The 26,746-nt window shown below is 41.2% G+C and overlaps 1 protein-coding gene across 1 annotated transcript in view; it reads left to right on the top strand.

Moving 5' to 3' along the window:
• Positions 1-26,062, top strand: part of wdr27 (WD repeat domain 27) — a 471,702-nt gene extending 445,640 nt beyond the window's left edge. The window contains exon 24 of the mRNA XM_060830707.1: positions 25,537-26,062. Coding sequence (XP_060686690.1) covers positions 25,537-25,584 — 48 coding nt within the window. The 3' untranslated portion in view covers positions 25,585-26,062. The remainder of the gene's footprint in view (positions 1-25,536) is intronic.
• Positions 26,063-26,746: the final 684 nt, after the last annotated feature.

The raw sequence follows: 26,746 nt of genomic DNA, 5'->3' as shown, positions 1-26,746 counted from the left end.
TTGAAGGCAGCACAGATGCATACAGAAAAGGCAGACAGAAGAAGGCCATCTGGTCCATCAAGCCTACACACACCCTCTGATGCCTGGTTCAATTTGACTGGACCATTCTCAAATGTGTCAGTGGTGTTAGAAACCTCCACCCTGATCTATGGATGCAGCCAATGTGTAGTCGCTGCATTGGAATGACCATTTCCCATGTGCCCCCTTTGTACTTTTCATCGCAATTCTGAAATAGAACACCGAATTGGCGTATTTCAGGAGTAGCTGGAACGTGAGTGCACTGAAAATACTCAATAGTCTTGCGTCGTTCTTGTAATGAAGTCATGACTCATGCCTCACATTGTCTTACTGTTCTGGCTCAAAGAAATATGGTGTGCCCAACCAGTGGAGGGGAATGTGGAGAGGAGCAAATTATAAATTAAGTAACTAATTTAGGGGGAAACAATGAAATGTTAAACTAAAGATGTCATTGTTTTGGAGCGATGAGTTCAAAAGTTAACAGAAAGCAAGCCAAGAAACCTTTTGGCAGAGTTATGCAAATAAACTAATTTCCTTTGATTAGACAGTTCTTTCGTTAAGCTGAACAATTGGCAAAGGCAGTGGGGAGCTCAGTGGTAAAACTGACTCATATCCTTAGTGAGTGGCTCAGTCAATATGTTTACACAAAAGAATGTTATTGTGCTCTTTGGATTGTGTTTCATAATATAATGTTTTTTTTTGTTTCTATCTTTGAAGCAAAATTAAATTTATGTCGTGGATCAAATCTAATATTCATCCGCAGTCTTTGCCTGCCCTCCCCCGAAAGCTTTAGTTGACCTTATACTGTGTGCACACCCACATGTGTTGAAATCTCCAGGGCTAAATGTTTAAGAAAGCAACACTTCTAATGTATCAAAGCACACTTGAGTGACACCCAATTTTTAGTGAATAAATCATCTGGCACATTAGCTGGTAATATAAACATTAATCATTTGAGCAGAGGGGACACCGTCATGGAGTGGCTTCCATTTAAAAAAAACCAAGCTCTGAGCTTTACTTCAACAGGGCTAGAATTGGACAACAGTGAAATTATGCAAAACTGATACAGAACCTTAGTTTGAACACACTTGGAGTGCAGTTCTCCGAATTATATAAAGAAGAAAGAAGCAGTGGAGAAGATGTAAAAAAGATTAACAACATTGTTACCAAAACCAAGAGGTTTTACGTAAAAGAAGACTGAACAGGTGAGATTTCTTTTCTCAAGGAAGGAGATGACTATGTAAAGATTTGATAGAGTTCTTTAAGATTAGGAAACGTTTTTGGTCGAGAAGACAAGGACAGTAAATGTTTTCGTTTGTGAAGCAGCCAAAACCAAAAGTCATAAATATACGATAGTCTCTCATAAATCCAGTCGGAACTTCAAGAGGAAATTCTTTAGCCGGGAAATGGTGAGAATTTGCAACTTGCTACCTAAAGAGATACTGAGATGTATGATAATTGAGGTATGATGGTTAGGCCTGCAAAATCCACATACTTTGGAAAAATTCCATGGATAGGTTTAAAGGAAAACTAGATAAGGAATAAAGGAATAGGAAGATACACGGTTGAGTTTGGTGAAGTAGAGTGTATCTGGTCCATAAACATGGGTTTAGTATTTTTGCTGTGCATTCTAAATCATCTTGTGCAAAATAGTTTTGGTTTAATTGTTCTAATCTCCTCTGATCATCTTGTATTCATAATTTATTTCAGAAATATCAAGTAGTGCCTAGCCCAAGTTGTTGTTTTGCAGACATCATCCTAGATGTTGAGTGTCAGTCAGCCAAGGCAGGCCTGATCCTGCCCTCAATCCATGTCAACACTTGCACATATTCCAGCAGGAGCCATTCGATAATGATTAGGATTTGGGAACATTAGCTGGTTATTTTGTCCTTCCTGAGCCAAGTAGCACTGAAGCCAACTATGTATCCATGTGACTGCCAAGGCTATGATCGGCCAATTCACCAGACCATCGAATCAAACCTGGACTGTGACAGTCTGTATTACTCACAGCAATACTGGGTACTCTGTTTACTCGCTGAGTCAGTGGTAAACATTAAACTCAATGTAAACAATTTGTGGCCCAAGGAAAGGCTCAAACTGACACCGTTTATTCCTTTTGTGAAATTGAAGAGATTTAACCACGTTCGTCAGACAAGTTAAGAACATGCAATCATGAAAGCTTTCCAACTTATAATCTGACTCACTCTGAAGCCATAGAAATGCATCCAAACGACAAAAAGATACAGCGCAGGTCGCAATTAGGAAAAATGGGCTTAGAAGCCACAGTGGATGTCACAACAAAACAACAGAAAAATAAAAAGCAGAATATTTCAGATGCTGGAATTTGGAAACAAACACAGCAAATACTTGAAATACTCAGCCAGTCAGTCAGCAGCTACAGAGAGGAATTTCATCAGAACTGGGAACATTTTAAGTTGGACTAGTTTTATGAACAAGGGGTAAGTAGATCAAGGACTGGATGGTCCAATAGGATGGAAGACAGGATGCTTTTTGTTTGGTTCTAGGACATGCTGCTCTATGAAATTGTGACAAAAGCACTCTATAAACATAACTGTCTGACTATCTTTACCAAACTGAAATGCTGAATCTCTGGCTTGTACTTTAAGGGCAGGTGCACTCTCACCCACCCAAAAGGAAAATATGTTAGAAGCTAACATTCTCCAAGCAAGCCCACCGCACAATTATAACATGCTGGTGATGGGTTCAATTGGTTAACCCTATGCCCTGCAGTAGAATGAAGACTTACCCTTGGGAGCTGCTGGCCAGTCTGATGGCTGCCATCTTCACCCCTGACTCTCACTAGTGGATGCTGCCAGGACTGCAGGCAGGAGAACAGAGGAGTTAGATGGCTATGCCAGAAAGGTGACTCGCAGGATAGAGGGTTTGGGTTTTGTCAGACAAGTGACATCTTAGAGGTGTGTCACTAATTAGCACCATCCCATCTATCCTTTGGTCATGTATTTTTCAAAATTCGAGCACCACAATCCCAACTCTGATCTCCAGCATCTGCAGTCCTCACTTTCTACCATTCAAAATAGCCTGCCTGCCTACACAAGCCATATTTTCACCTTATTCAGTTATTCAGTCAATAGGCTTGCTAACAAGCCTGTTGTATTTTGTTTATATATGGCAAACAGGAGGCCAGCTGATTGCAGCACCCACCCACGTAGTGTATTATGAAGTCAAGTCTCAATGGTTGGTAGCATAGTGGTGGATCACCCAATCTATTGTACATGTCCCTTTGTGCCAAACCTTCACCCAGTGAGGGCACATAAAATCCAGTACTTTTTGTAGATGTATTCACCCACAATCATTGCCAAGCTTTTTCTTCAAGCTCCCATTATTTCACCAAAACCCAGATCTCCTCAAATCACTCTTTGATCATTCATTCAATACATTAACCTTATTTACCTTATGCTATTTTGCTCATGACTCAGTTAATAATCCATAGCATTATCTTTTATATTCTCCTTGTTAATTTATCCCCCAAGGGCTCAGAATCCCTTAGAAATGCCTCTTTCATAGTCCTTTTTATGTCTTGATATGTATGCAGACCATTGTAACGGGATCCCTCTTCCTGCCAATCTCTACACCTTCTGTTCTAGCTCTGAAAAGAGATCCTAAACTCAGGTACCAGACAAACACCAGTGCAAAGCACCCTTCTGGATTGGCACTTTTGAATATACCGTTCTGTGTCTATCCCCCTTCCTATTTACTGCACCCAACTTGAAAGGTTTCCTGTACCACAGTGACATGGTCAGTTCAGCCATCCACCTTGCAACCCCACTCTCATTGACACAAGCTGAGTCAAATTCTGGAATTCCTTTCCTAACAGCACTGAGTGTCTACCTACAACACACAGACTGCAGCAGCTCACCAGCACCTTCTCCAGACCAGCTAGCAATAGACAATAAATAGCCAATCAGAGACACCCAAGTCCCACGAGTGAATAAAAAAATCTGCAAAACCTCAAATCTGTTCATTGCAATAGCTGAAACTCTTCCTCTCTTACTTTCCTTGATTATCTCAGATGTAACTTGAAAACTTTATATTGAGCTAAATCTTAGATAAAAGTGTTTCATCTCTGAGATACTGCTCCGACCATATTTTGGATCCAATACACATGTTGCCAACTTGGTACTTGTGAGCATCACCTTCCCATTTATTACCAAGGTGATTATCCTTTGTTTTATTTGTTCATAAGAAGTGGGTGTCACTGGCTGGGCTAGCATTTATTTTCCATCACTAATTGCCCTTAAAAAGGTGGTGGTGGGCTGCCTTCTTGAACCACTACAGGTGCAGGTAACTCTCAGTGCTGTTATGGAGCGAATTCCAGGCTTTTGACTCAGCAACGAGGAAGGAATAGCAATATATTCCCAAACCAGGCCGGTGGTTAGTTTGGAAGGGAACCTGCAGGTGGTGGCATTCCCATATCTGTAGCCCTTGCTATTCTAGATTGAAGAGGTCAAGGTACTGTCTAAAGAGCCTTAGTGAATTTCTGCAGCGCATTCTCCGCTGCTACAGAGTGTCAGTGCAGGAGAGAAGATTTTTGTGGATGTGGTGAAATTCAAGCCAACTCTTTTTTGTCCTGGATTATATCGTGCTTCTTAGTATTGTTGGAGCAGCACCCATCAGACAAATCGGAATGATTCCATCACACATCTGACTTGTGCCTCGTAAATGGTGGACAGATGTTGGGGAGTCAGAAAGTAAGTTCCTCGCTGCAGATTTCCTAATCTCTGGTCTGTTTCATGCCCATAATATTTCTATGGCTGGTCAGGTTTAGTTTCTGGTTAATGGTAGCCCCTCAGATGTTGATAGTGGGGGGGGGGTTCAGTGATAATAATGCCACTGAATGTCAAGAGGCAATTGAATGTCCATTGGTATGCCTGCTTTTCAGCCAAAGAATACAGTGTTGCTGGGTAATATTTCAGTTAAGTGGATGCACACTTTTGTCGTAGAATCATACAGTGAATAAAAGAGGTTTTTCAGCCCATCATTCTTATGCTATCTCTTCCCATCTTCTCCCTCTTCCTCTTGCATCACAGTCCTGCATATTATTGCTCTTTGAGGTCAGAAAGTTACTACAAATTCCATCAGCCAGCTGCCTCTACTCATCTGTTGCCTGTGTTTCGTACCAGTGCTTACTCCTCATAATGAGCAGCGCCTCCATTAAATCTCCCCTGAACTGCCTCTACTTAAAGGAGAGCAATTTTAATTTCTCAACAAAACTGAAGTCCCTTTTATCCACAGTGAATCTCCTCTCCAAGTCATTGGCATCCTTCCTGTGATGTGATGCCCAGAACTGGATAGATTATCCAGCTGAGGCTTAACCAAAAATTGCTAAAGATTTATTATAATTCCCTGTAGATGCATGTTTATTTCACCAGTCTTTCAGTGTCCTCCAGAAATCAGCTACTATCCTAAGTCATTATTGTCGAGTCAATGCTACAGAGGGAAGCAAGCCAACAACTAGACAGAGGAAATAATCTATCTAAAAAGATATGGAAATAACAAACAAACACAACGGGGGAGGGCGGAGAGGGAGGGGATTTTATGGAGGTGACCAGAATCTCAGCAATAAAACCGTAGGTCAAAAGAGTGGACATAGGCCACACTCCAACCCATTAAGTCTGCTCTGCCATTTAAAGAGATCATTGCTGATCTGATAATCCTCGACTCCATAACCCTTAATTTCCTCACTGATTAAAAATCTGTCTATCTCAGCTTTCAGTGTACTTAACAACCAGTCTCGACAGTCTTCTGTGGTTTCCACTGGCTACAGAACTGGAAAGAGAGTTGTGCTGCCTTCTTGAGGGAATGCCTGACTAAGTTTGGGGCATTTAGCAAATTAACAGGCCATCACTGCGCCTTGCTTGGATTCAGGATCTGGGAACAAGAAGCTTTCACAGCTGAGAGCTGCCTCGGTGAGGCAATGGTTACTGCTAGAAATAGGTCAATCAGGTGCCCAGGATTGCAGACTGACGGAGCTTAAAAAGATCTATAAAATCATGAGAGGCATCAATAGCCAACAGTTTTTCCCCAGAGTAAGAGAGTCTAAAACTAGAAGGGACAGGTTTAAGATGGGAGAGGAGAGATACAAAAGGGTCCAGAGGAACAGTTTTTTTTTCCCACAGAGGATGTTAAGTGTCTGGAACAGGCTGCCAGAGATAGTGGTGGAAGCAAGTACAATTTTGTCACTTAAGAAACATTTAGACAGCTACATAAATGGGATAGTTATGGAGGGATATGGATCAACTGCAGGCAAATGGCACTACATACTGGTGCATGGACAGGTTGGGTCAAAGGACTTATTTCCATAGACCTCTATGACTCGATTAGCCCCTTCCCCATTCAACTTATTCTGGTGATGTTCTCCTATCACTAGGCACCTATGTGGGGCCTCTTCAGCAATTTAACCTAACCACAGTGGTTTCTACCACAAAGCCAAAATGTCACAAAGAAAATGCACAATATTCTTGAGCAGTATGTCATCTGGTTCTTGAATTGCTTAGCTTTTGTATCATAGAATGCCACATCTGAAAATGTGCCAAGGAAACTTTAAGCAGCAACCCTTCAGAGGAGAGATAGAAGCCTAGAAAATAAGAGCAAGAATAGGCCATTCAGCCCTTTGAGTCTGCTGTGTCATTCACATGAGCAGGTTTATCATCCAACTCAGTTCTCTGTTCCCACTTTTTCCCCATGTGCTTTCATCCTTTTAGCCCCAAGATCTGTATCTAACTCCTTCTTGAAAACATTGTTATTTGGATGTGAACATAAGAGGTATAGTTAGTAAGTTTGCAGATGACACCAAAATTGGAGTTGTAGTGGACAGCGAAGAAGGTTACCGAAGATTTCACTGGGATCTTGACCAGATGGGCCAATGTGCTAAAATGTGGCAAATGAAGTTTAATTAAGATAAGTGTGAGGTGCTGCATTTTGGGAAAGCATAATGAAAGGCCTGAAATGTCAGATGCTGCCTGACATGCCTGTGCTTTTCCAGCACCATGCTGATCTATATACTTAATGGTAAGGTCCTAGGGAGTGTTGCTGAACAAAGAGACCTTGGAGTGCAGGTTCATAGCTACTTGAAAGTAGAGTCGCAGGTAGATTTGGTATTAGATTAGTTTACTTACAGTGTGGAAACAGGCCCTTAGGCCCAACAAGTCCACACCGACCCGCCAAAGCGCAACCCACCCAGACCCATTCCCCTACATTTCCCCCTTCACCTAACACTACGGGCAATTTAGCATGGCCAATTCACCTGACCTGCACATCTTTGGACTGTGGGAGGAAACCGGAGCACCCGGAGGAAACCCACGCAGACACGGGGAGAATGTGCAAACTCCACACAGACAGTTGCCTGAGGCGGGAACTGAACCCAGGTCTCTGGCGCTGTGAGGCAGCAGTGCTAACCACTGTGCCACCATGCCGCCCTTTCCTTTTATTGATGCTTTCCTTTTATTGGTCAGAGTTTTGAGTACAGGAGTTGGGAGGTCATGTTACGGCTGTACATGACATTCGTTCAGCCACTTTTGGAATATTGCATGCAATTCTGGTCTCCTTTCTATCAGAAGAAAGTTCTGAAACTTGAAAGATTTACAAGGATGTTGCCAAGGTTGAAAGGTTTGAGCTATAGGGAGAGGTTTTTCACACAGAGGGTGGTACGTGTATGGAACAAGTTGCCAGAGGAAGTGGTGGAGGCTGGTACAATTGCAACATTTAAGAGGCATTTGGATGGGTATATGAATAGGAAGGCTTTGGAGGGATATGGGCCCAGTGCTAGCAGGTGGGACTAGATTGGGTTGGGATATCTGGTCGGCATGATGGGTTAGACCAAAGGGTCTATTTCCATGCTGTATATTTCTATGACTCTATTTGACCTCAATCACTTTCTGTGGCAGAGAATTCCACAGATTTACAAATTTCTGGATGGAGAAATTTCTCCTTATCTCAGTCTTATATCCTGGGACTGTAAGTCTTAGTTCTGGATGTCCCGGTCATTGAGAACACTCTTCCTGCATATTCCCTGTGTCGTCCTGTTAGAAGTTTTGTCGCAACAGACAATGAGGTGTGTCCAACTTGTACCAGGGATTTCCTTTTTCCTCCTGCAGAGTTTTGTTCTTGTTTGTCTCTGCAACTTTTCCGTGATCTTTAACTGAAAACACTGGTCCCTTGCTGGTATATGACTGTAACTGACCTGTACTTTCACATCTCACCCAAGCCACAAGTAAGGATAAGGTGGGATAAGGATCACAAGTTATCATTGAGCTCCAGCCTGTTATTTCTTCTCATTGCCTTCTGTCAGGCATATTGACTTGATAATTACAATGCATCCGATACACTTATAGCAGCCCAATGGGGCATCCATTATGGTCTGTACAAAGTGCCCTCTAGTCACATTAGAGTCTTGATTTTTACAACCACCTGTCCCACCACCACAAAAGGTCATTTAAGGACCTCTGCATTTTCTTTGCTATTTAACCTTCTTACTGCTCAACTCAGTTCGTGGTGTCAACATTCAGTTTCCTAAAAGCCTGTCCTAATTGTTCACTAACTTTGGCAGGGAAACCACAAAACCCTGTACAATAATGTAACCATGTGCTGTGAGGTTATTGTTAAGTGATTGAGAATGTTTTTCCTGATCCCAAAGGCTAAAAGCATTGAGAACATTGTCAGCCTGTGCAAACATTCTGACCCCAAGTTGAACAACCCATTGAATTTGGATCTGAAGTTTATTGTAGATTTTGACGTGCTTAACATATACGTTGTATATCCATGATGGAGATATTCCATACATTGCTTCATGGAATACCAGCCTATTCGGAACTGGGACCAATATAGATGTAACGAGAGCCAGGATAAAGGCTAGTGAGAAATGATGAAACAGTACTTGTAGAAAGATATAAAAAGACATATTTCATTCGAACAAACAACAGGGTAAAAGAGCGCTGGTTGAGTTAATGTGTTATCTCTCATTGTTCCATTAATGGGCAATGCAACCAGTAGGTGGGGTGTTGTGGCACACTGGTACTTGACAATGAATCAGCTTTCCTTTTAGGCTGTATCTGTTGACACCATGGCACATGTGCATTATCCTTTTCTTCAAAACTTCTGTATTCATCCATTGTGAAACTCCCTGCCAGTAAAAAGAATGGTGGCAATCAAATAAGCATGTGGCATGACTATGCAATGTAGGAATAAGAACAGAAATAAGTATATCGAATAAAGATCCAATTCATTGAAATCTCACTTCTGGAGGAAGTGATGCCAGGAATGTAAACTCTAATAATATAGTCAATCCTATTCATGTCTCGGTCACTTTTGAACATTTTTGCATCAAAAGTATTTGGGAACAAACTTTTTATCCTGCGATTTTAAAGACAATTCAGTAGAAAATTCCCATAATTTCCATAGAAAGATAGCTGATAAATTGCCAAATGTCACACTAGGAGTGGCATTGCCCATAAATACATTCAGAAAAGATCACATATTACAGTAATTGGACTCAATTCTCCAGATCTCTTCCTCCCACTTTTGTGTTGGAACGTTAGTGATGTTGCCCATAAGTGCAGCCATATCATAAATCCTGTCCTGCTTCTGCCATCACCCTCACTCACTAACCAAGATCAAACAGAATTTGGATACAATGATACAGGACTCATTTCCAGTTATTCAGATCAACTCATAAATCAGTCAGTATTCTTTAGCATTACCATCTTTTCTCTGGGACAAACAACTTCCTTTTAGCCTGAATGCCAACCTTTGACTAAATAGTATTTTTTTAAAAAATAAAACAACTTGTCATTAAAATCCCATGATAAAAAGTTTTTTGTTCCCAAATGCTTTTAATGGAAACTGGTCAAAATGTGACCGAGACGTTAACAGGGTTGACATTCACAAGAATTTACATTCCTGGCATCACCTCCTCTAGGAGACTGAGAGGGTTGGCATAAGTCGGAATGTAGCAACTATACTTGAAGGTGGAACATAAGGAAAGAAAGAAAAGGGCTATGAGACCCTCAAGGCCTTCCCCTTTTCAAAGATAAACCTTACACTTAACCATATCCTGCAATCACTTACCTCATCTGAAACACATCCAACATTTATAAATAATACGCTTTCAAAAACTTAATTTCAACAAGGTATGTATAAGCAGAATTTATAAATACCAATAGAATCTGATATTTCCTAACTTCATTGTCAGTTAAGAAGAGATTCATTCAATTTTTCTTTCGTGATGATTTTTGATATCGTCAAATCAATCTCAGGTGTACATTCCAAAAAATGTAGGGGCGGCACGGTGGCACAGTGGTTAGCACTGCTGCCTCACAGCGCCTGAGACCCGGGTTCATTTCCCGACTCAGGCGACAGACTGTGTGGAGTTTGCACGTTCTCCCCGTGTCTGCGTGGGTTTCCTCCGGGTGCTCCGGTTTCCTCCCACAGTCCAAAGATGTGCAGGTCAGGTGAATTGGCCATGCTAAATTGCCCGTAGTGTTAGGTAAGGGGTAAATGTAGGGGTATGGGTGGGTTGCGCTTCGGCGGGTCGGTGTGGACTTGTTGGGCCGAAGGGCCTGTTTCCACACTGTAAGTAATCTAATCTAAAGTAATCTAATCTAATCTAAAAACAACTCTCTACTACCGCCCTCTATCTCCTACCTTGGAGCTAATTTTGTATCCAATTGCCTAGTTCCCCTGGATTTCAAGTGATCTAACCTTGCCAACCAGTCCACTATGCAAAATCTTGTTGATCACCTTGCTGAAGTCTATATAGGCAAAGTCTGCCTTCACCAACTTCAAAAACTCACACGAGTTCATGACTTGATCTCCCACTCACAAAGCCATGTTGACTGTCCCTATTCAGTCCTTGCATTTCCAAATGCAATGTAAATCTTGTCTCTCAGAATCCTCTCCAACAACTTACCACCACTGATGTCAGGCTCATCGGTCTGTAGTTCCCTGGTTTTTCCTAACCACCTTTATTAAATAAATGGTAGGGCCCTGGGATGTGTTGCTGAATAAAGAGACCCAGGCATGCTGGTGCATAGTTCTCTCAAAGTGGAGTCACAGGTAGACAGGGTGGTGAAGAAGACCACGTTAGGCACATTTGCCTACATTGGTCAGTGCATTGGGTTTAGGAGTTTGGATGGCATGTTATGGATGTGCAGGACATAAGTGAAGCCACTTTTAGAACACTGTATTCAATTCTGCCATAGAAAAGATGTCAAACTTGAAAAGGTGCACAGACGATTTACAAGGATGTTATTGGGGCTGAAGGGTTTGAGCTACAGGAAGAGGCTGATTAGGCTAGAGCTTTTATCTCTGGAACGTTGGAGGCCGAAGGGTGACCTTATAGAGGTTTATAAAATCATGAGGGCCATGGATAGGGTGACTAGTCAAGGATTTTTCCCAGGGAAGGAGAGTCCAAAACTAGAGGGCAAGTGCGAGGGTAAAGATTTAAAAGGAACTTTTTCATGCGAAGAGTGGTGCAGTTATAGAATAAGCTGCCTGAGGAGGTGGTGGAGGCAGGTACAATTACAACATTTAAAAGCCTCTGGATGGGTGCATGCATAAGAAGGATTTGGAGGGATATGAGCCAAATGCTGGCAAATGAGACTAGATCAGTTTAAGATGTGAGTTGACCAAAGGGTCTGTTTCCATGCTGTTTATCTCTATGACTATAATCGAATTGGCTGGAAACTGGCATTTATGGTGAGGAGAAAGCTAGGGTGGATCATCCATTTGACATGGGATGAAGATTGTTGCAAATATTTCAGCCAGCTTTTGCACTGTTGCCAATCAAGTGGGCTTCTTTGTCCTGGATGGAATCAAGCTTCTTGAGTCTTGTTGGAGCTGCATTCATCCAGGCACACGGGGAGCATTCTATCACACTGCTGACATCTGCCTAGCAGATGTTGTATAGACTTTGGAGAGTCAGGAGGTGCAATATTCCTCACCTCTAACTTTCTCTTGATATGCTTGATATGACTAGTGCTGTTCAGTTTCTGGTCAATAATATTCCCAGGATGTTGATAATGGGGAATTCAATGATGATAATGGCATTGAATCTGAAAGGGTGATGGTTAGGCTGTCTCTTATTGGAAATGGACATTGCCTGGCACTTGTGTAGCGTGACTGGTACTTGCCACTGACCACCCCAAACCTGAATATTGTCTTGACCTTGTTGCGTTTGGATATGGGCTGCTTTGGTATCTGAGAAGACATGAATGGTGCTGAATATGATGCAATCATCAATGAACATCCCCACTTCTGACCTTATGATGGAAGGAAGGTCATTGATGAAGCAGCTAAGGATGGCTGTGCCCAGGGCTGTGTGGAATTCCTGCAGAGATATCCTGGGACTGAGATTGCTGACCTCCAATAACCACAACCATCTTCCTTTTTTGCTTAGCATTTCTGCAACTGGCTGGGAGATTTCCGTCATACCAATTGACTCTGATTTTGCTATGTTGCATGATATCACGTAAATGCAGCCCTGATGTCATTGGTATCTTGGCAGCTCTCAATTTTCCTCTGAAATTTAGTTCTTTTGTCTGTGTTTGGATCAAGATTGGAATAACATCAGGAGCTGGATGGCTTTGGTAAAACATGAGCTGAACATCAGTGAGCTGGTTATTGGAATCTCCTGCCTGACAGCACTTCCCATCACATCCGTGATGATCAAGAGCAGACAGATGCAGCAGTGATTGGCCAGGTTATATTTGTCATGCCTTTTATACACAGGATTTTTTTGGGCAATTTTCCACACTTTTGTGTAGATGGCAATGCTGTAGCTATATTGGAACGCTGAGGCAGTGGCAATTTGCAGAACACAAGTCTTCACAACTATTTTCAGAATGTTGTCAGAGCACATAGCCTTTGTAGTATCAAGTACCCCCAGCCATTTCTTGATATCATGTGGAGTGAATCGAATTGGCTGAAGATTGGCATCTGTGATGGTGGGGACCCCTGGAGTTGGTCAGGATGGATCATCCACCCAACACTATTTACTGAAGATTGCTGCAAATGATTCAGCCTTTTCTTTTAGCACTGATATACTGAGCTCCACCATCATTGAGGATGGAGAGAATTGTGGAGCTTCCTCTAATGAATAGTTTAATTGTCCAACATCATTTATGAATTGATGTGAACAGGCTGCAGAGCTTAGATCTGAACTGTAGGTTGCAGAATTGCTTAGCTTTGTCTGTCATTTGCTGGTTATGTTGTTTGGCATGCAAATAATCCTATGCTTTGGTGTCTCCAGATTGATACCTCACAGTTAGGTCTGCCTGGTGCTGCTCCTCCATTACACTCTCCATTATTGCTCCTGCACTGTCGTCTGTATTGAACAGGGTTCATCTGCCATTATAGCAATGGTGGTCGCGGAACTGCTAAGCCACTTTTGATGATGCACATTGAAGTCTCCCATCCAGAGGATATTCTGCACCTTTGCTGCACTTAGTGCTTACTCAAATGGTTTTCAGCATGGAGGATTCCTGGTTCATCAGCTGAGAGGAAGCAGGGTATGTGGTAACTGGCAGGAGGTTTCCTTGACCTGATTCCATGAGACTTGCTCGGTTCCAGAATCGATTTTGAGGAACAGCTCCCTCCCGACTGTGTACCATTCTCTACTGATGTGCTAGGCTCCTGCGTCATTGACCTTAACCCTTCCCATAGCCCTATCTCTAACCCTATCGCTCCTACCTCTGCCATGGCTGTCCTGCTGGTGAGACAGGGCGAACCCAGAGATAGTGGTGGTGATGTCGAGGATATTATCATATTCATGGAGTCATACCATCCAGGCCTGTCAGCCTGTTGCTTGACGGGTTTGTCAGTTTTGGCTCTAACCCCCAGCTGTTAGTAAGAAGGATTTTGCCATCTCGACAGGGCTGTTTGCCATTATTTTTTCTGATAACTAGATTGGTTCCAAGTGGGTTTGTCTTGCTTAATTCCTTTGAGACTTCTTACTGATTTGATACAACTGAGTGGTTTGCCATTTCAGAGGACAGTAAAAGTTAGCCACATTGCTTGGATCTGGAGTCCCATGTAAGCCAGGCCAAGTAAGGATGGCAGATTCTCTTCACTAGGACATGAGCATCTGAGAACTGAGTGCCTTAGAAATATTGTCAATCTATGTGGACTTACTGACTAATATTCCTCATTCTGAAAGCCATAGACACAGTTCCATATGTAGCAGTTTTAATAGAAGATAAAATATAAGTTGGTATTTACTTTACAAACTCTAAAGCAGAATAAAGACAATGATCCACAGATTGTTTCTCAGTGACTTGTCACTTGTAATTGGTTGGAACAGTTTAGTTCCCTCTAGTGGTTGGATCCATTATTCTCAGTGAGAGTGAATGTTGATGATTTTTTTGGTCTCTGCATGAGATTATGGGAAGTGGCACTGAGTAAACTATTCCTTCAGCAAGCCAGCATAGAAATGATGGGTTAAATAGCTTCATTTTGTGCGATTTTCTGTGATACACACACAAGACAAATAGGATCATCCCAGTCAGCAGTATATTGTAAACATTGCTTAGAGCCAATGAGGCAAGTCAGCACTGTTGTAGGTTAATAATATGTTCTCAATCACAGAGGCTGAACCTTGACCAGCTCATACTGAGATGTCAATATACAAGACAACTCGGAATCTTGTTCTGTCTCCAGCTAATAAAAGCTAAGGCACTGAAGGTTAGGTCATGATCTTGCATCCCCACATTACACACAGAATTTGCTTATTGTCATTTTGAACAGGGTTTTTTTCAGACCTCTAGCACTGCCCCTTGATGTATGAATGGAATTTAATTCCCTCCTCTATAGCAAGTTTGATGGCAGGGTGGCAATTAATCAGCGAGTGGAGATGCCACTGGCTTCCTGTGCCCAGCCTGTTGAATCTGTGCTGGGTAGGCCCAGAGACAGCTCTACTGCCATTTAAGAGCTCCCACTTCAGGACCTCATCCAGCTACTGCTGTAATTAACGCAGCAGCAGGTCAGAGGCTCACTATGTGGGCGAGATATGACACACAATTGTCTACTGAGGGTCACACTCTTGCAGCCGAGTCATCCCATTCCATCTCCTTGTGGTGACCCCCTCCCACCATCATTCATTTGTGGCCTTGGATCCAGTGATGTCCCTAGACCAGGGCTTCCCCTCTGGGCACTGGCACCCAAAGTAGAACAGCCAGCTGAAAGTTTGCAGCATGGGCTCTGAGGTAGCAATGGCCAGCACAGAGCGCTGAGTGAGTTAGAACAGGTGTGCTCCCCGTCTGACAGGGCCTCACTCTCTCAGTTCTCACTGAGAGGTCACAACAATTTTCATACCTCAAAACAGGTTCGCAGTGGGAAAGAATTTAAGAAACACAGTCCTAGGGCTGGTGGGGTGAAATCCCAATGGCAGCCATTGTGTCCCCAGAAGCACCGCTGTTCAGTAGAGAGCCCAGCCACCTGAAGAAAGGCCTGTTAAATGCCCGAGTAGTATGATTCAGCAGGACTTTCCTAAAAGAGACAACACAGGGCTCACATTGGCACTTCATTAGGCATCTTGGGTCTTCAGGGAGGTGAAAGTGAGGACTGCAGATGCTGGAGATGAGAGTCGAGAGTGTGGTGCTGGAAAAGCACAGCAGGTCAGGCAGCATCCGAGGGGTGGGAAAATCAACGTTTCGAGCATAAGCCCTTCATCAGGAATGCTGCCTGACTGGCTGTGCTTTTCCAGCACCACACTCTCAGCTTTAGATCTTCATTGCCCCTACTGACTCCACCCCACGAATGTCTACCTAAACATGTTGTTTCAGGCAGGAATTGGAGGAAAGCAGGCATCTCAGTGGGTTTAAGGCTACAGGCTGTTATATAGAGAGCCAGGATTGGAGGGGAAGCCACAGAAGGATTTAAAAAGCAATGATGGGAATGACATAGAAATTTACATCCTGTTTCCAAGATAGATTGGGGAGAAAGTTACCAGGACCTCATCACAATTAACTCTCTTTAGCTGAAACCAGGAAATAAGACACTGGAGAAGAAATAGACCAGTCAGCCCATCAAGTCTGCTTTGGTATTCATTGTGATTATAGCTGATCTAATAATCCTCAGCTCAACTTTCCTGCCCTTTTTCCCATAACCCTGATGCCCTTTCTGTTTAAAAATATGTCTATCTCAACTTTGAATATACTTAATGACTGAATCTCAACAGCCCTCTGTGGAAAAGAATTCCACAGAGTCACAACTCTGAGAGAAGAAATTCCTCCTCATCTGTGTCTTCAGTGTGTGACTCCTTATTGTATTCTGAGATTATGCCCTCTGGTCCTAGACTCTCCCACAATGGGAAACAATCATTCTATACATACTCTGTCTAGTCTTGTCAGAATCTTGTATATTTCAATAGATTTCTTCATTCCTCAATTTTCCAACAAATACAGACCTAATCTACTCTGTTTGTAAAAGTCCATCCCTGCACATTAATGCTCACAGTTTTTGCTGTAAGATAATAGACTGTTATGTTCCAGATTGATAACATTTTCATTCTGCTGTGAATTAAAAGCAGCAGTAGACCATTCAGCCCCTCAAACATGCACTGTGACCTGATACCAAGATGCTTGTCAGGTTTATTTAAGAAAGCAGTGAGTCCGCATGAATCTGGTTCATGTTAATGGCAGTTGGATCTATGCTTGAAGATTCTCACTGAACCTTAAATTAAATATTTTAAATGTTCCAGCAACATCTCAAACAACAGCAATTTGTTCAAAGTTTTCCTCATTCAGTTGTTTTGTTGATTAAAAGGATATTAGTAACAGTTCAAAAATGTAAAATAAGCTGTTATTTATGTTAAATTGCCAGTTGGCTGTACTTGTAAACACTGGATATTGTTTCTTCCAGTTACTTACATTACATTCAAAGTATGAAAGTAACATTAGCCTACCAGGAACACTTCATTGAATTAAAATACCGTCTGACTGGTGAAGTAGCAGTTTTGCTTATTAATATAACAAACTGCTTATTAATATAGTTTGATCCAGTTATAATACTCATGGAACTGCTTACATTAGCTGTACTTCAGCAGCAGTGGAAAATTTAGGACTTTTTTATATAAAGGAAAATGCCATTTGCCCAACAAATTCCATCCTTTTTAATCATACATCAACCCCACTCACCCTCTTCTCATTATACAGCTCAATCCTGTTCTTCTATAGCATTATCTATTAGAATCATAGATTGGTTCCAGGATAGAAGGAGACTATTCAGTCCATTCAATTTGTTGAATCACTACTGGTTCTGTGTGAGAACAATTTAATTAATACCATGTTCCCACCATTTCTCCATACACCTGTAAGTCATTTCCACTCAGGTACCGATCCAACCTCCCTTTGAAAGCCACACCTGAATCTGCCTCCTCCGCATTCTCAGTCTGTGCATTTTAAATGCTGTACAAATATATTATTCCTCACACCATGTTTGATTCTTCTGCCATTCATCTTCACCCTTCCACAGTTCAGAAACACAAAGATTTACCAAGAAATTTCTCTCTGTCTGCTTTGTACGGATCTCTCATGTTTTGGAACACTTCAAATCTCTTCTAAATCTTCCTTTCTCTGAGGAGAACAGCTCAAATGTCTTCAATCTGTCTACATAATTGAAGTCCCTCATTTGCAGAATTGTTTTTGTAAGTATTTTCTGTCCCCTGACTAAAGCCTTTTGAACTGATTTATTTTATCCTCTTAACTATTTTCTCCATTCTCTTGGTGAAGGCCTGGAAAGAAAATGGCGCTGGTATAAAATGAGCTTCCACTTTTCTTTCACCTCTTTTGATTTTTCACGAAAGCCTACATTCACCATAACTGCTTTTTTCAGACCTACTGTCTCCTTCATGGTGGCTTTGTTTTACATTTCTTATATATAAATGTTTTTTGAACTTTGCAAGCTACTGAGAAAGGTACAAATAATTTAGCCAGTAAATAGTAGGATACTGAAAAGTGTAAAGGTGCAGAGGGATCATGTAATGCACATTCACACATTCCTAAAGTTGCACAGTTAAAGAACACGATTGAGAAGGTATACAGGATATTTGTCTTCTTTAGTGAAGATAGAGAAAATAAGAATTGGGAAGCTATGTTGCATCTGGATACAACACCATTAGGCCTCAGCTTGAGTACTCTGTGCAACTCTGGTCACCACACCAGAAGAAAGATGTGGTTGCACTAAAAGGGAATACATGAGATTAGTGATGTTGTTACCTGGACTATCTTTAGTTAAGAGATAAGATTGGTCAAACAAGAATTGTTTTCTTTGGAACAGGGAATGTCAAGAAAGACCTAAGCAAAGTGTATAAGCATACAAGGGTGTCTAGACAGAGTGGGTAAAGAGGCTGTATTCTCATTGGTTGAGGAGTCCATAAATAGGGGCATAGGTTAAGGGTAAGTAATAGAACATTTTCACCTAAAGATGATGGGGACTGGAACTCACTACCTGGAAGATTGGCAGAAGCAGAATACTTACTGCAATGAAATAATATTTGGATAAGCTCTTTAGGTGCTGTAATCCACAAGGCTATAAACCAAGAGATGGAAGAGAAATAATGCTGGATGGCTTCTTGTCGGCTGAAATGCACAGTGATCTGTTTAGTGCTAACTGGAGTTTACAAGTCAAAGCTAGCCTTAGCAAGTGGGACACCAGGGGATTCCGCCATTTCCTAACTGACAACCAACCAGAATGCCATTCTTCCTCATAAAAGAGGAAATGGTGAGACAGCTGTACAGTCGTAGAAGAAACAAACCAAAACAATAATGTACATATGGTTCTTGCTCACAATCATTTTATTTTTCCCTGTCCTGAAAACACTGCACTAATTCTGCCTGGTTTATTGCTCCATGACTTCTAAGTGCCAAGTAACTAGCTTTAATCTGTGAGGCGAGTTGCACAGAATGATGCCAGGGCCAAAAGTGTGAAATTACGAGGATTATTTACAAAGACTAGGCTTGTATTCCCTTGACTACAGAAGATTAAGGGCCAAACTGACTGAGGGTTTTAAGATGAAAAATATAGTTTTGTTGAGTAGATAGAGACTAATTCCCCTGATGTGGCAGGTCCAAAATAAAGGAGCAGAACTTGAAAATTTGAGTCATTCACATAAAGACAATCTGGAACTCACTTCCACAAAAGCTGTTCAGACTGTGAATTATTAGGACATTTTAACACAGAGATTGATTTTTATTTAGGCAAGGATGTTAAGAATTATAGATGAAGGTAGTTAGATGGAATTAAGGCACAGATTAGTTAGAATCTATTTGAATGGCAGAACAGGTTTGAAGGGATGAATGGCCTCCTGTTTTCTTACGTTCCTGTACATTAAACATATGCAATTTGTTTAATTGTGGAAGGTATTACAATCAAACCCAATCTCAACTTTGCATTACACACAGCAATCACTTACACGCTTTTTGACCGTGGTCTCTGGTCTGCAGTATAAAAACAGGTAATGATAGAATAAAGAAAGGATAAAGTTTGAAGCATGAAATTGAAAAACAGTGAATGTGACTCATTTAGCCTTATCACTGCATTACTCAGCTCTTATCAGTTACATCAGTGAAGTGGAAAAGAGATCTTTAAAATCAAAGAACTCATTAATTGACCCTTATATCAGCTAATAATAAACAGATCCCAACTCAGTTAGATGATGGAAAAGAAAACAGAAGGTCATTCTGGTCAAAAATCCCAGAGTATGAAATGGCCATGAAACAAACTCCTCGCAAATGCTAAAGCTATCAGACTAAACACTTTAAAGAAATAGCAGCTATCAGTATCTGTAACAAGTTAAGAAAGAAAACATTGCTTGCCAAAGGCCATGTTGACCCCAAATACTAAGTAATTATGAGAGTCTTTATCAGGGATACTGCGTCTGGACAACATCAATCGGGATGTTAGGCTGTTATTTAGTGTCGGAGAGAGATACGTGGCTTGGAAGGAAAGTTACAGAAGCTGTCTGTGTTAAAGGATGATACTACTGTACAATGCCCTAATCAGATAACTACGTATGTTATTTGGTCTGTGAGACATAAAGAAATCATTCAAGCATTGGAGTGGTGCAGGATAGACCATGAGGCTAGCCTGTAGTAATAAGTATTGTGTTAAGAGAAAAGGCCAGAAAGAATGAAAAGGTATTGAAAGGTGGCAACTGCTAAATGCCCTTATGGAACTATGCGAGATATAGCTATGGATATGGAATTACATCTGGAAGAGACACAAACCTAGAGCCATTTCAGCAGACCATGTGTAAAGCTAAGAACAATAATCCTGCATGCTCCAGGAGAGTTTCACAGTGTTTTGCATGCTGCATTGACTTACAAAGTCATAAATAAGCAGAGGCAGAGGCCCATTTTAATGATGCATCACACCAAGGATCCTCTGCTTCCTCACTGTATATAAGTTCTTAGCATTAGGATCAATAGTTTTCAGCATCTGCCACCATGTCTTCCTACAATATTTCGGAATCTTTACAACTGTTTGCCCTTCCCAATTTGCTATGTCATATTAAAGTCATACAGCTGCCTGATTCTGGGTTCTTAAAGCAAATGTGATTAATTTCTATGATTGATGGTTGGATGGATTTAAATTCAAATCTTTGTTTATACAAAAAATAAGAATGGTTTGAAGGACAATCTTCCAGGGAACGCTAGTAACCAGGATGCATCCTCTTCCACTGTCCTTTGCTTCCAGTCATCCAGCCACCTCTTTATCAAAAATGCTATAATTCCCCTCGATTTCATGAACCTAATTTATTTTTTAACTCATTCACAGGATCTAATAAAAGGCTTTATAAGGTACTTTTTCAAATATTTCATGAATTTGCAAACATTTGGTCTACCCAAAACGAAACAAGCAGCTGTTATAATCCAGTTCAGGAAATATGAAGCTAAACTGGATGCCTTAAGAGTGCTACATTTTCTCGGGTATACAATGTGTTTTCAAACTCGTTTGCTTTCATCTTTTGACTTTCGTCTGAGACATAACCAGTTTGGGCATCAATTCGATACGATTGGAGCCAATTTGGGTTTGTGAAGGAAGCCATCTGCTTAGTTGGGCATTTAGACCATTTCAACATTTCACTACTATAAAGAGGCCACTGTTGTACGATATTTCAACCAGACAATGTAAATGCAATGAAACATCAACACGAGTGCGATTTCATATTGCATCATTGAGATGGACAGGTAATAGAGGCACTGTGCCAGTTATTGACCAAGAGTGAGTCTAAACAGCATTCCATGTGGTTAGTATGGAAAAGAATTGAGACAGTTTTGTAACTAGCAGCATCAAATACCCAATAAATTCATGAATGGATTTCAAATATATATTAAAGCTGAAGTCAGCTTTACGTCCTTAACTCTGATTAATATGCATTAACAGCACATTATGCCAGTCTTATCTTTTGTGTATGTTTGTCGTGAACAGTTTAGAGCGTTTTAGTGGATATATTTTACTGACATATATTGTCAGTATACAAGCAGCGTAAAAGAAATGTGAAATATGTTTTGAATCTGAACATGGCGAGACCAGGTTTCCTTTGCATTTGTGCCTGAAGACATCTGAATTTATGTGACCCTGCAATATACCCTCAGTCTCCTCAATCTTCTCCTACCATTCCCTAAAGTGCTACATCCAGACTAATCCCTACCAACAACTTTAACCACATCCCAAATCGTGCCAGTTTGAAGTGCTGAGGGAACGTTGGGATGGGAGATGGGGAGCTGCTCTCAGCACCATCGAAAGATGCAGCAAGATGTCATTTCCTGTCGAATTGATTATAGTTGTTTGAAAGTCCGTCCTCACTGAGGCTCCCCTATATTTTCTATTCCTTTTGATGCATTTTTAGGACCTTGCATAAGTCATGTTAAAAATCATCACTTATCCAGGCTTAAGATTCCATGTGTTTGATGTGCATGGCTGACATTTGAATGAATTGAATTTTAATTTTTAATTATTAAGATTCAAAACAAAAGTAATGTACCACCCTAGGTTTGGTTTGTCTTTGGCTGTAAATTTTTGACACACACATTTTTGAATAATTAACATTGGAAAGATACTTGGGCATAACTTGGCATCAATAAAATATGAGCAAATGTGGCTGCATTTATGAGTTACTCTCCAGGCGAAAATATGCAGCTTCTTAGAATCAAAGTTATTCTTCAACATAAGGATTAATTCATGGGTTAGAATTCAAGTAGAAACAGTAATACTTTTGGAAAGAAATGGGCTAGGTTTCCTTTCCAGGCTTGCCAGCAGAACCAAATAAAGTCCAGAGTGAAATATTTTAAACTGTAACTGCATAAGCAGGGAATGCAAATTTCATTAGTTGCACCCCAAGTGATAATCTCCCTTTTAAGGAGCCAGTTTGAGCAGGCCAGGTCTCCAGACTCCAGATGAATGTGGCTGAGGTGGGGAATGCAGGCAAAATCTTTGCCAGAAGCAGGAAACTCAGCACAAGGTCTAAATGCTATCAACGTTAATGAAGCTCATACGTAAACTGCAACCATTTTCCCTCATAATACAGTATGTGCACTATTATCAAAACATGCAGTCACACACCCTTCGACCTTGACATGCTGTAGCCATTATGTTTTAGGAGAAAGTGGGGACTGCAGCTGCTGGAGAGTCAGAGTCACAAGTACGGCACTGGAAAAGTGCAGCCAGTCAGGCAGCATCTGAGGAGTAGGAGAATCGATGTGTCAGGAATAAGCCCTTCATCAGGAAAGTGGACCTGGGCCTCATCCACTGCCAAATCAGAGCCATCCGCCAACTAGAAGAACACCTCATCTTCCACTTGAGGACTCTTCAACCACATGGCATCAATATCAGCTTCACTAGTTTCCAAATCTCTCCTCCCCCCCCACCTCATTCCAGTTCCAACCCTCCAACTTGGCACTGCCTCTTGACCTGTCCTACCAGTCCATCTTCCTTCCCACCTATCTGCTCCACCCTCCCCACTGACCTATCACAATTATCCCCCAACTGTATCCACCTATCGCCTTCCCACCTACCTTCTCCACACCCTACTCCCACCACCCCCCCACCCCCTTTTATCTCTCAGCCTCCTTCCTTCTGCCATATTCTTATTGAAGGGCTTAGGGTCAAATGTCGACTCTCCTCCTAGGATGCTGCCTGACCAGCTGTGCTTTTCCAGCATCACCCTTTCCGACCCATCAACATTTGGTCAACTTGAAACAAATGGCTCCACAGCATTTCTTACTGAACAAAACTCTAATATTTCCAGGACTGTGCAACTGAACAACACAGTAAGAACTTCATGGTGTTTTTTCAGATCTGTTTCCATCCTGGAAGGACAGCCTGGTATTCTGAAAGCAGAAAGTGAACTTGAAATCAGGAATGGTAGAGGCTTGTGATTATCAGTGGTCCTATACAGCCATTTCTTGCCCGTCCTTCAAGGTGAAAGTGATCATGTCCATCATCTGGGACATTTGGTGAGCATTTGGTGGATTCATATGTGACTGCTAAGGCCAAAATGCACAGCAGAAGATTCTGCTGCAATAGATCAGGATGTTGCAGAGATTGAGCTTTAGACAATGTTGCTGGCTCTGGATTTCCTTTCCTTAGATTTCTCTCTGTCTGCCATTTGCATTAGTTTCCAAAGGAGGCTGTGATGTGTCTTATTTAGGGATCCTGGGCAAGCTACTCCAAGGACTCAAAGTCAAGATCAAAACCTCTATGTGGAGTTTTCAGAGTGTCCTTTGAGCATCATAAGAACATGCTGCAGACTCCAGCTCTCCACAGATGGTCTGTTTTGTTAAGCAAATACTAGATGTTCTGACTACATGACTAGATGACAGTTGTGGTTGTCTCAAATGGTGTGCTTACCAACCTCATCCTCTTCTTTCTCCGTCTGATGCTCAAAATCTACCAAAGGCTGGTTTTGTTTTGGCAATTCTCGTATGTGTTTTGTCATCAATGTAAAAAGCTAGAGAAAGTGTGCTGCTGAGGTATGTGAACTCATCCACTGCTGACAGGTTCTGGTACTGGACTGAGAGCCTGACCCGAGATAGGGCTTTCCTGGAGGGGGCTGGTATATCACCCCAGTTTACTTTGCGCTGATTGTAATGCCAGTGCGGTCTCGTAGGAAGACCAGATACAACCACACAATTCCTGAGCAGTACCCACAGAATCCTGCAGGCAGTTAGCATGTTTGCACTTTCAGTTTCATGAAAGAGAGGGAAAATGCCACAGTACAGTACCATAACACTCAGGCAATGCCTCATGGGACAGCAAAAGGAATCAATTTGGATCATTCATTATCAGAGCTCAGTCAATTCAATTGAATTTAAACATCAAATTCTAAATTTTGCTTTCCTTCTTTCATCCGGTCTATTAGAATATAAACTTAAAAAAGGTGATAAGTGTTTGAAATTGGTGGACAGTGGTGTAGCTGAGTTGGGAATCCTGGATTCATTTAAGGCAGAATCGGTAGAGGTTTCTCAGATGGACAACCGATGTTTAATCTTCTGATGTTGTATATGACACAATTTTTGATGTGTGTATTAGCACATTGAAGGAATGATACACTGCGACTTTACCGATGGACAGAAACATAAAGACTGGCTCGACATGCTAGTTTTTAGGGTAGTTTGCAAATGAGTAATAGCTCGATTTAGATTAGTTTGGAACTCCAACTCAGCTAAAATAGTGGAGTGACATCTATTTATTAAAAACAAATAGTCTAACCACTGGAATGGAAAATGAATCTTGCAACTTACAACAAGATAACGAGGAATTAAGATTACACCTCTTTTCTCCCACATCTGCTTAAATTGACAGTCACTGCTGAAGAATTCTTTTAAACCTCCTTGAGCATTTAAGTATCTCACAAAGGGATGAATGCCAATCTGAGTTCAAGTCCCAAAGCAAGTTCAAGTAACAGTACTTGTGCCTAGTTTGAACTAAAGTTCAAACTGTTTTCTGTGGTACTTCATAACTTCAGTCCTTCAAAGGTCCCTTTGAATTCATGTAACAAAGAATTGATTATACCATGTGAATAAGTGCTTAGTAATTCAAGTCTAAGACCGATAAGGCGTAGGGGCAGAAGTAGGCCGTTTGGCCCATTGAGTCATCTCTGCCATTCGATGAGATCATGTCTGATCGGATAATCCTCAACTCCACTTCCCTGCCTTTCCCCAAAGCCTTGATCCCCTTACAGGTTAAAATGTGTCTATCTCAGTCTTGGATAAATGAATACATTTGTTTAACAATTTTAGAATCATTTTTTGAATCAAGTTGCATTGGATCAATGTTAACCAATGAGTATTTTGTACATAATTTTGATGTTTATGTACAAGATTATCAGGTTTACAATTCCATTAACAGCAGGAAATTACAACGTCAGTGATAGAATAATGTTGAAACATCAACTGAAAGAGAGAGGTCACAGTAATAATGCAGGAGGACCAGCAGTTTATTTGGTCTGTAATGTGCCATGTCTCGTTTGTTTTTATGTCACAGCTCATCACAGCCACTTTGGACGGCAAACTCCAACTGTTTGTACCATAGCGGGCCGAGGATCCTGAAGGCACAGTCCTACATCATAACCTGAATATAACAGGAAGAAATCCTATCAGAAACCAAACAATAAGTATCTCAAATTGTGAAGCAGGTTGGAGGTCAGAGATTCATGATGAAGCAAGTGACACATTTGGTATTTTTTCAATGACTCTGGGATAAAGGGCTTGCGGGAAACAGATTGGCAAAAGTCTGGGAGATGAATGGATATTATTCAGCGAAGATGATGAAAGTAACTCTGAGCCAAAACAGTTGTGTCATAAGCTTCGACTCTGCGTCAGACCATTAAGGAGAAGAGTGTGTGGTTCGAATTGTTTGTGTTTTAGTGGCTGAAAATGAAGAGCTTATCTGTGACTTTATCGTTTAAAAGGAAACTGTAAATCCACTAGGCAATTTTTCATACTGTCTTTGCTGATCTAAACAGCTCACTGTTTTGGAAGAACTCTATTAACTTAATGATGACTTATAATTAGAGATAAATGCATTGAATATAATTACTAATTCCTCCACTAAATGGTTTCTAGAAACCAATGGCAGTTCAGTTTAAAAAAAAGTGTTCCTTATCTTTGCAAACAGAGTAAAATAGAATATTTCATCCTCACACATTCATTTAACAAATACTCTCTGTAATTAGCTGCCTGAAAATTAAATCGTGAACTGCTAGTTTGAAATGAATGATTTCTGAGAATATTTGACTTTGTCAGAAGGTGATTAACAATGAGGATAATGAGATGACTTAGTTCCAAAAAGGCAGAAATGGAATGAGGACCTTCATATTCCAGTTAGCATTACTGTACATTCTTGACTGGTGATATTCAAAAGTCTCTTTCCTCATCTTTGCAAGACAGAGTGCAATACCTGAAAGTTTATATATAAAGAACAAAGAACCCATAAGAGCAGATAGTAAGATTGAAATATCTATGGAGATTTACAGAAGGTATATGTGTGATTTTTGGAGTTCATCTCCTGCCCTCCAGGAAAGACTGTACTAGCTGAATTTTCATGTGCTTTCTTACCGCAGCAACCCTTGGACATTTACCTGTTATAGTGAAAGAGAACAATGATCTAGGTCACAACCAGTTTTGTTCAATATCACACCCCATGCCCACATTGGAATCACCCTGCGCACGTTGTGTATAATGGTAGAACAAAG

The sequence above is a fragment of the Hemiscyllium ocellatum genome, chromosome 10 (assembly GCF_020745735.1).
Source record: "Hemiscyllium ocellatum isolate sHemOce1 chromosome 10, sHemOce1.pat.X.cur, whole genome shotgun sequence".
NCBI classification, from domain to species: domain Eukaryota; kingdom Metazoa; phylum Chordata; class Chondrichthyes; order Orectolobiformes; family Hemiscylliidae; genus Hemiscyllium; species Hemiscyllium ocellatum.
Note: the sequence above shows the minus strand (reverse complement) of the source record. Positions and strands in the feature narration are given on the sequence as shown.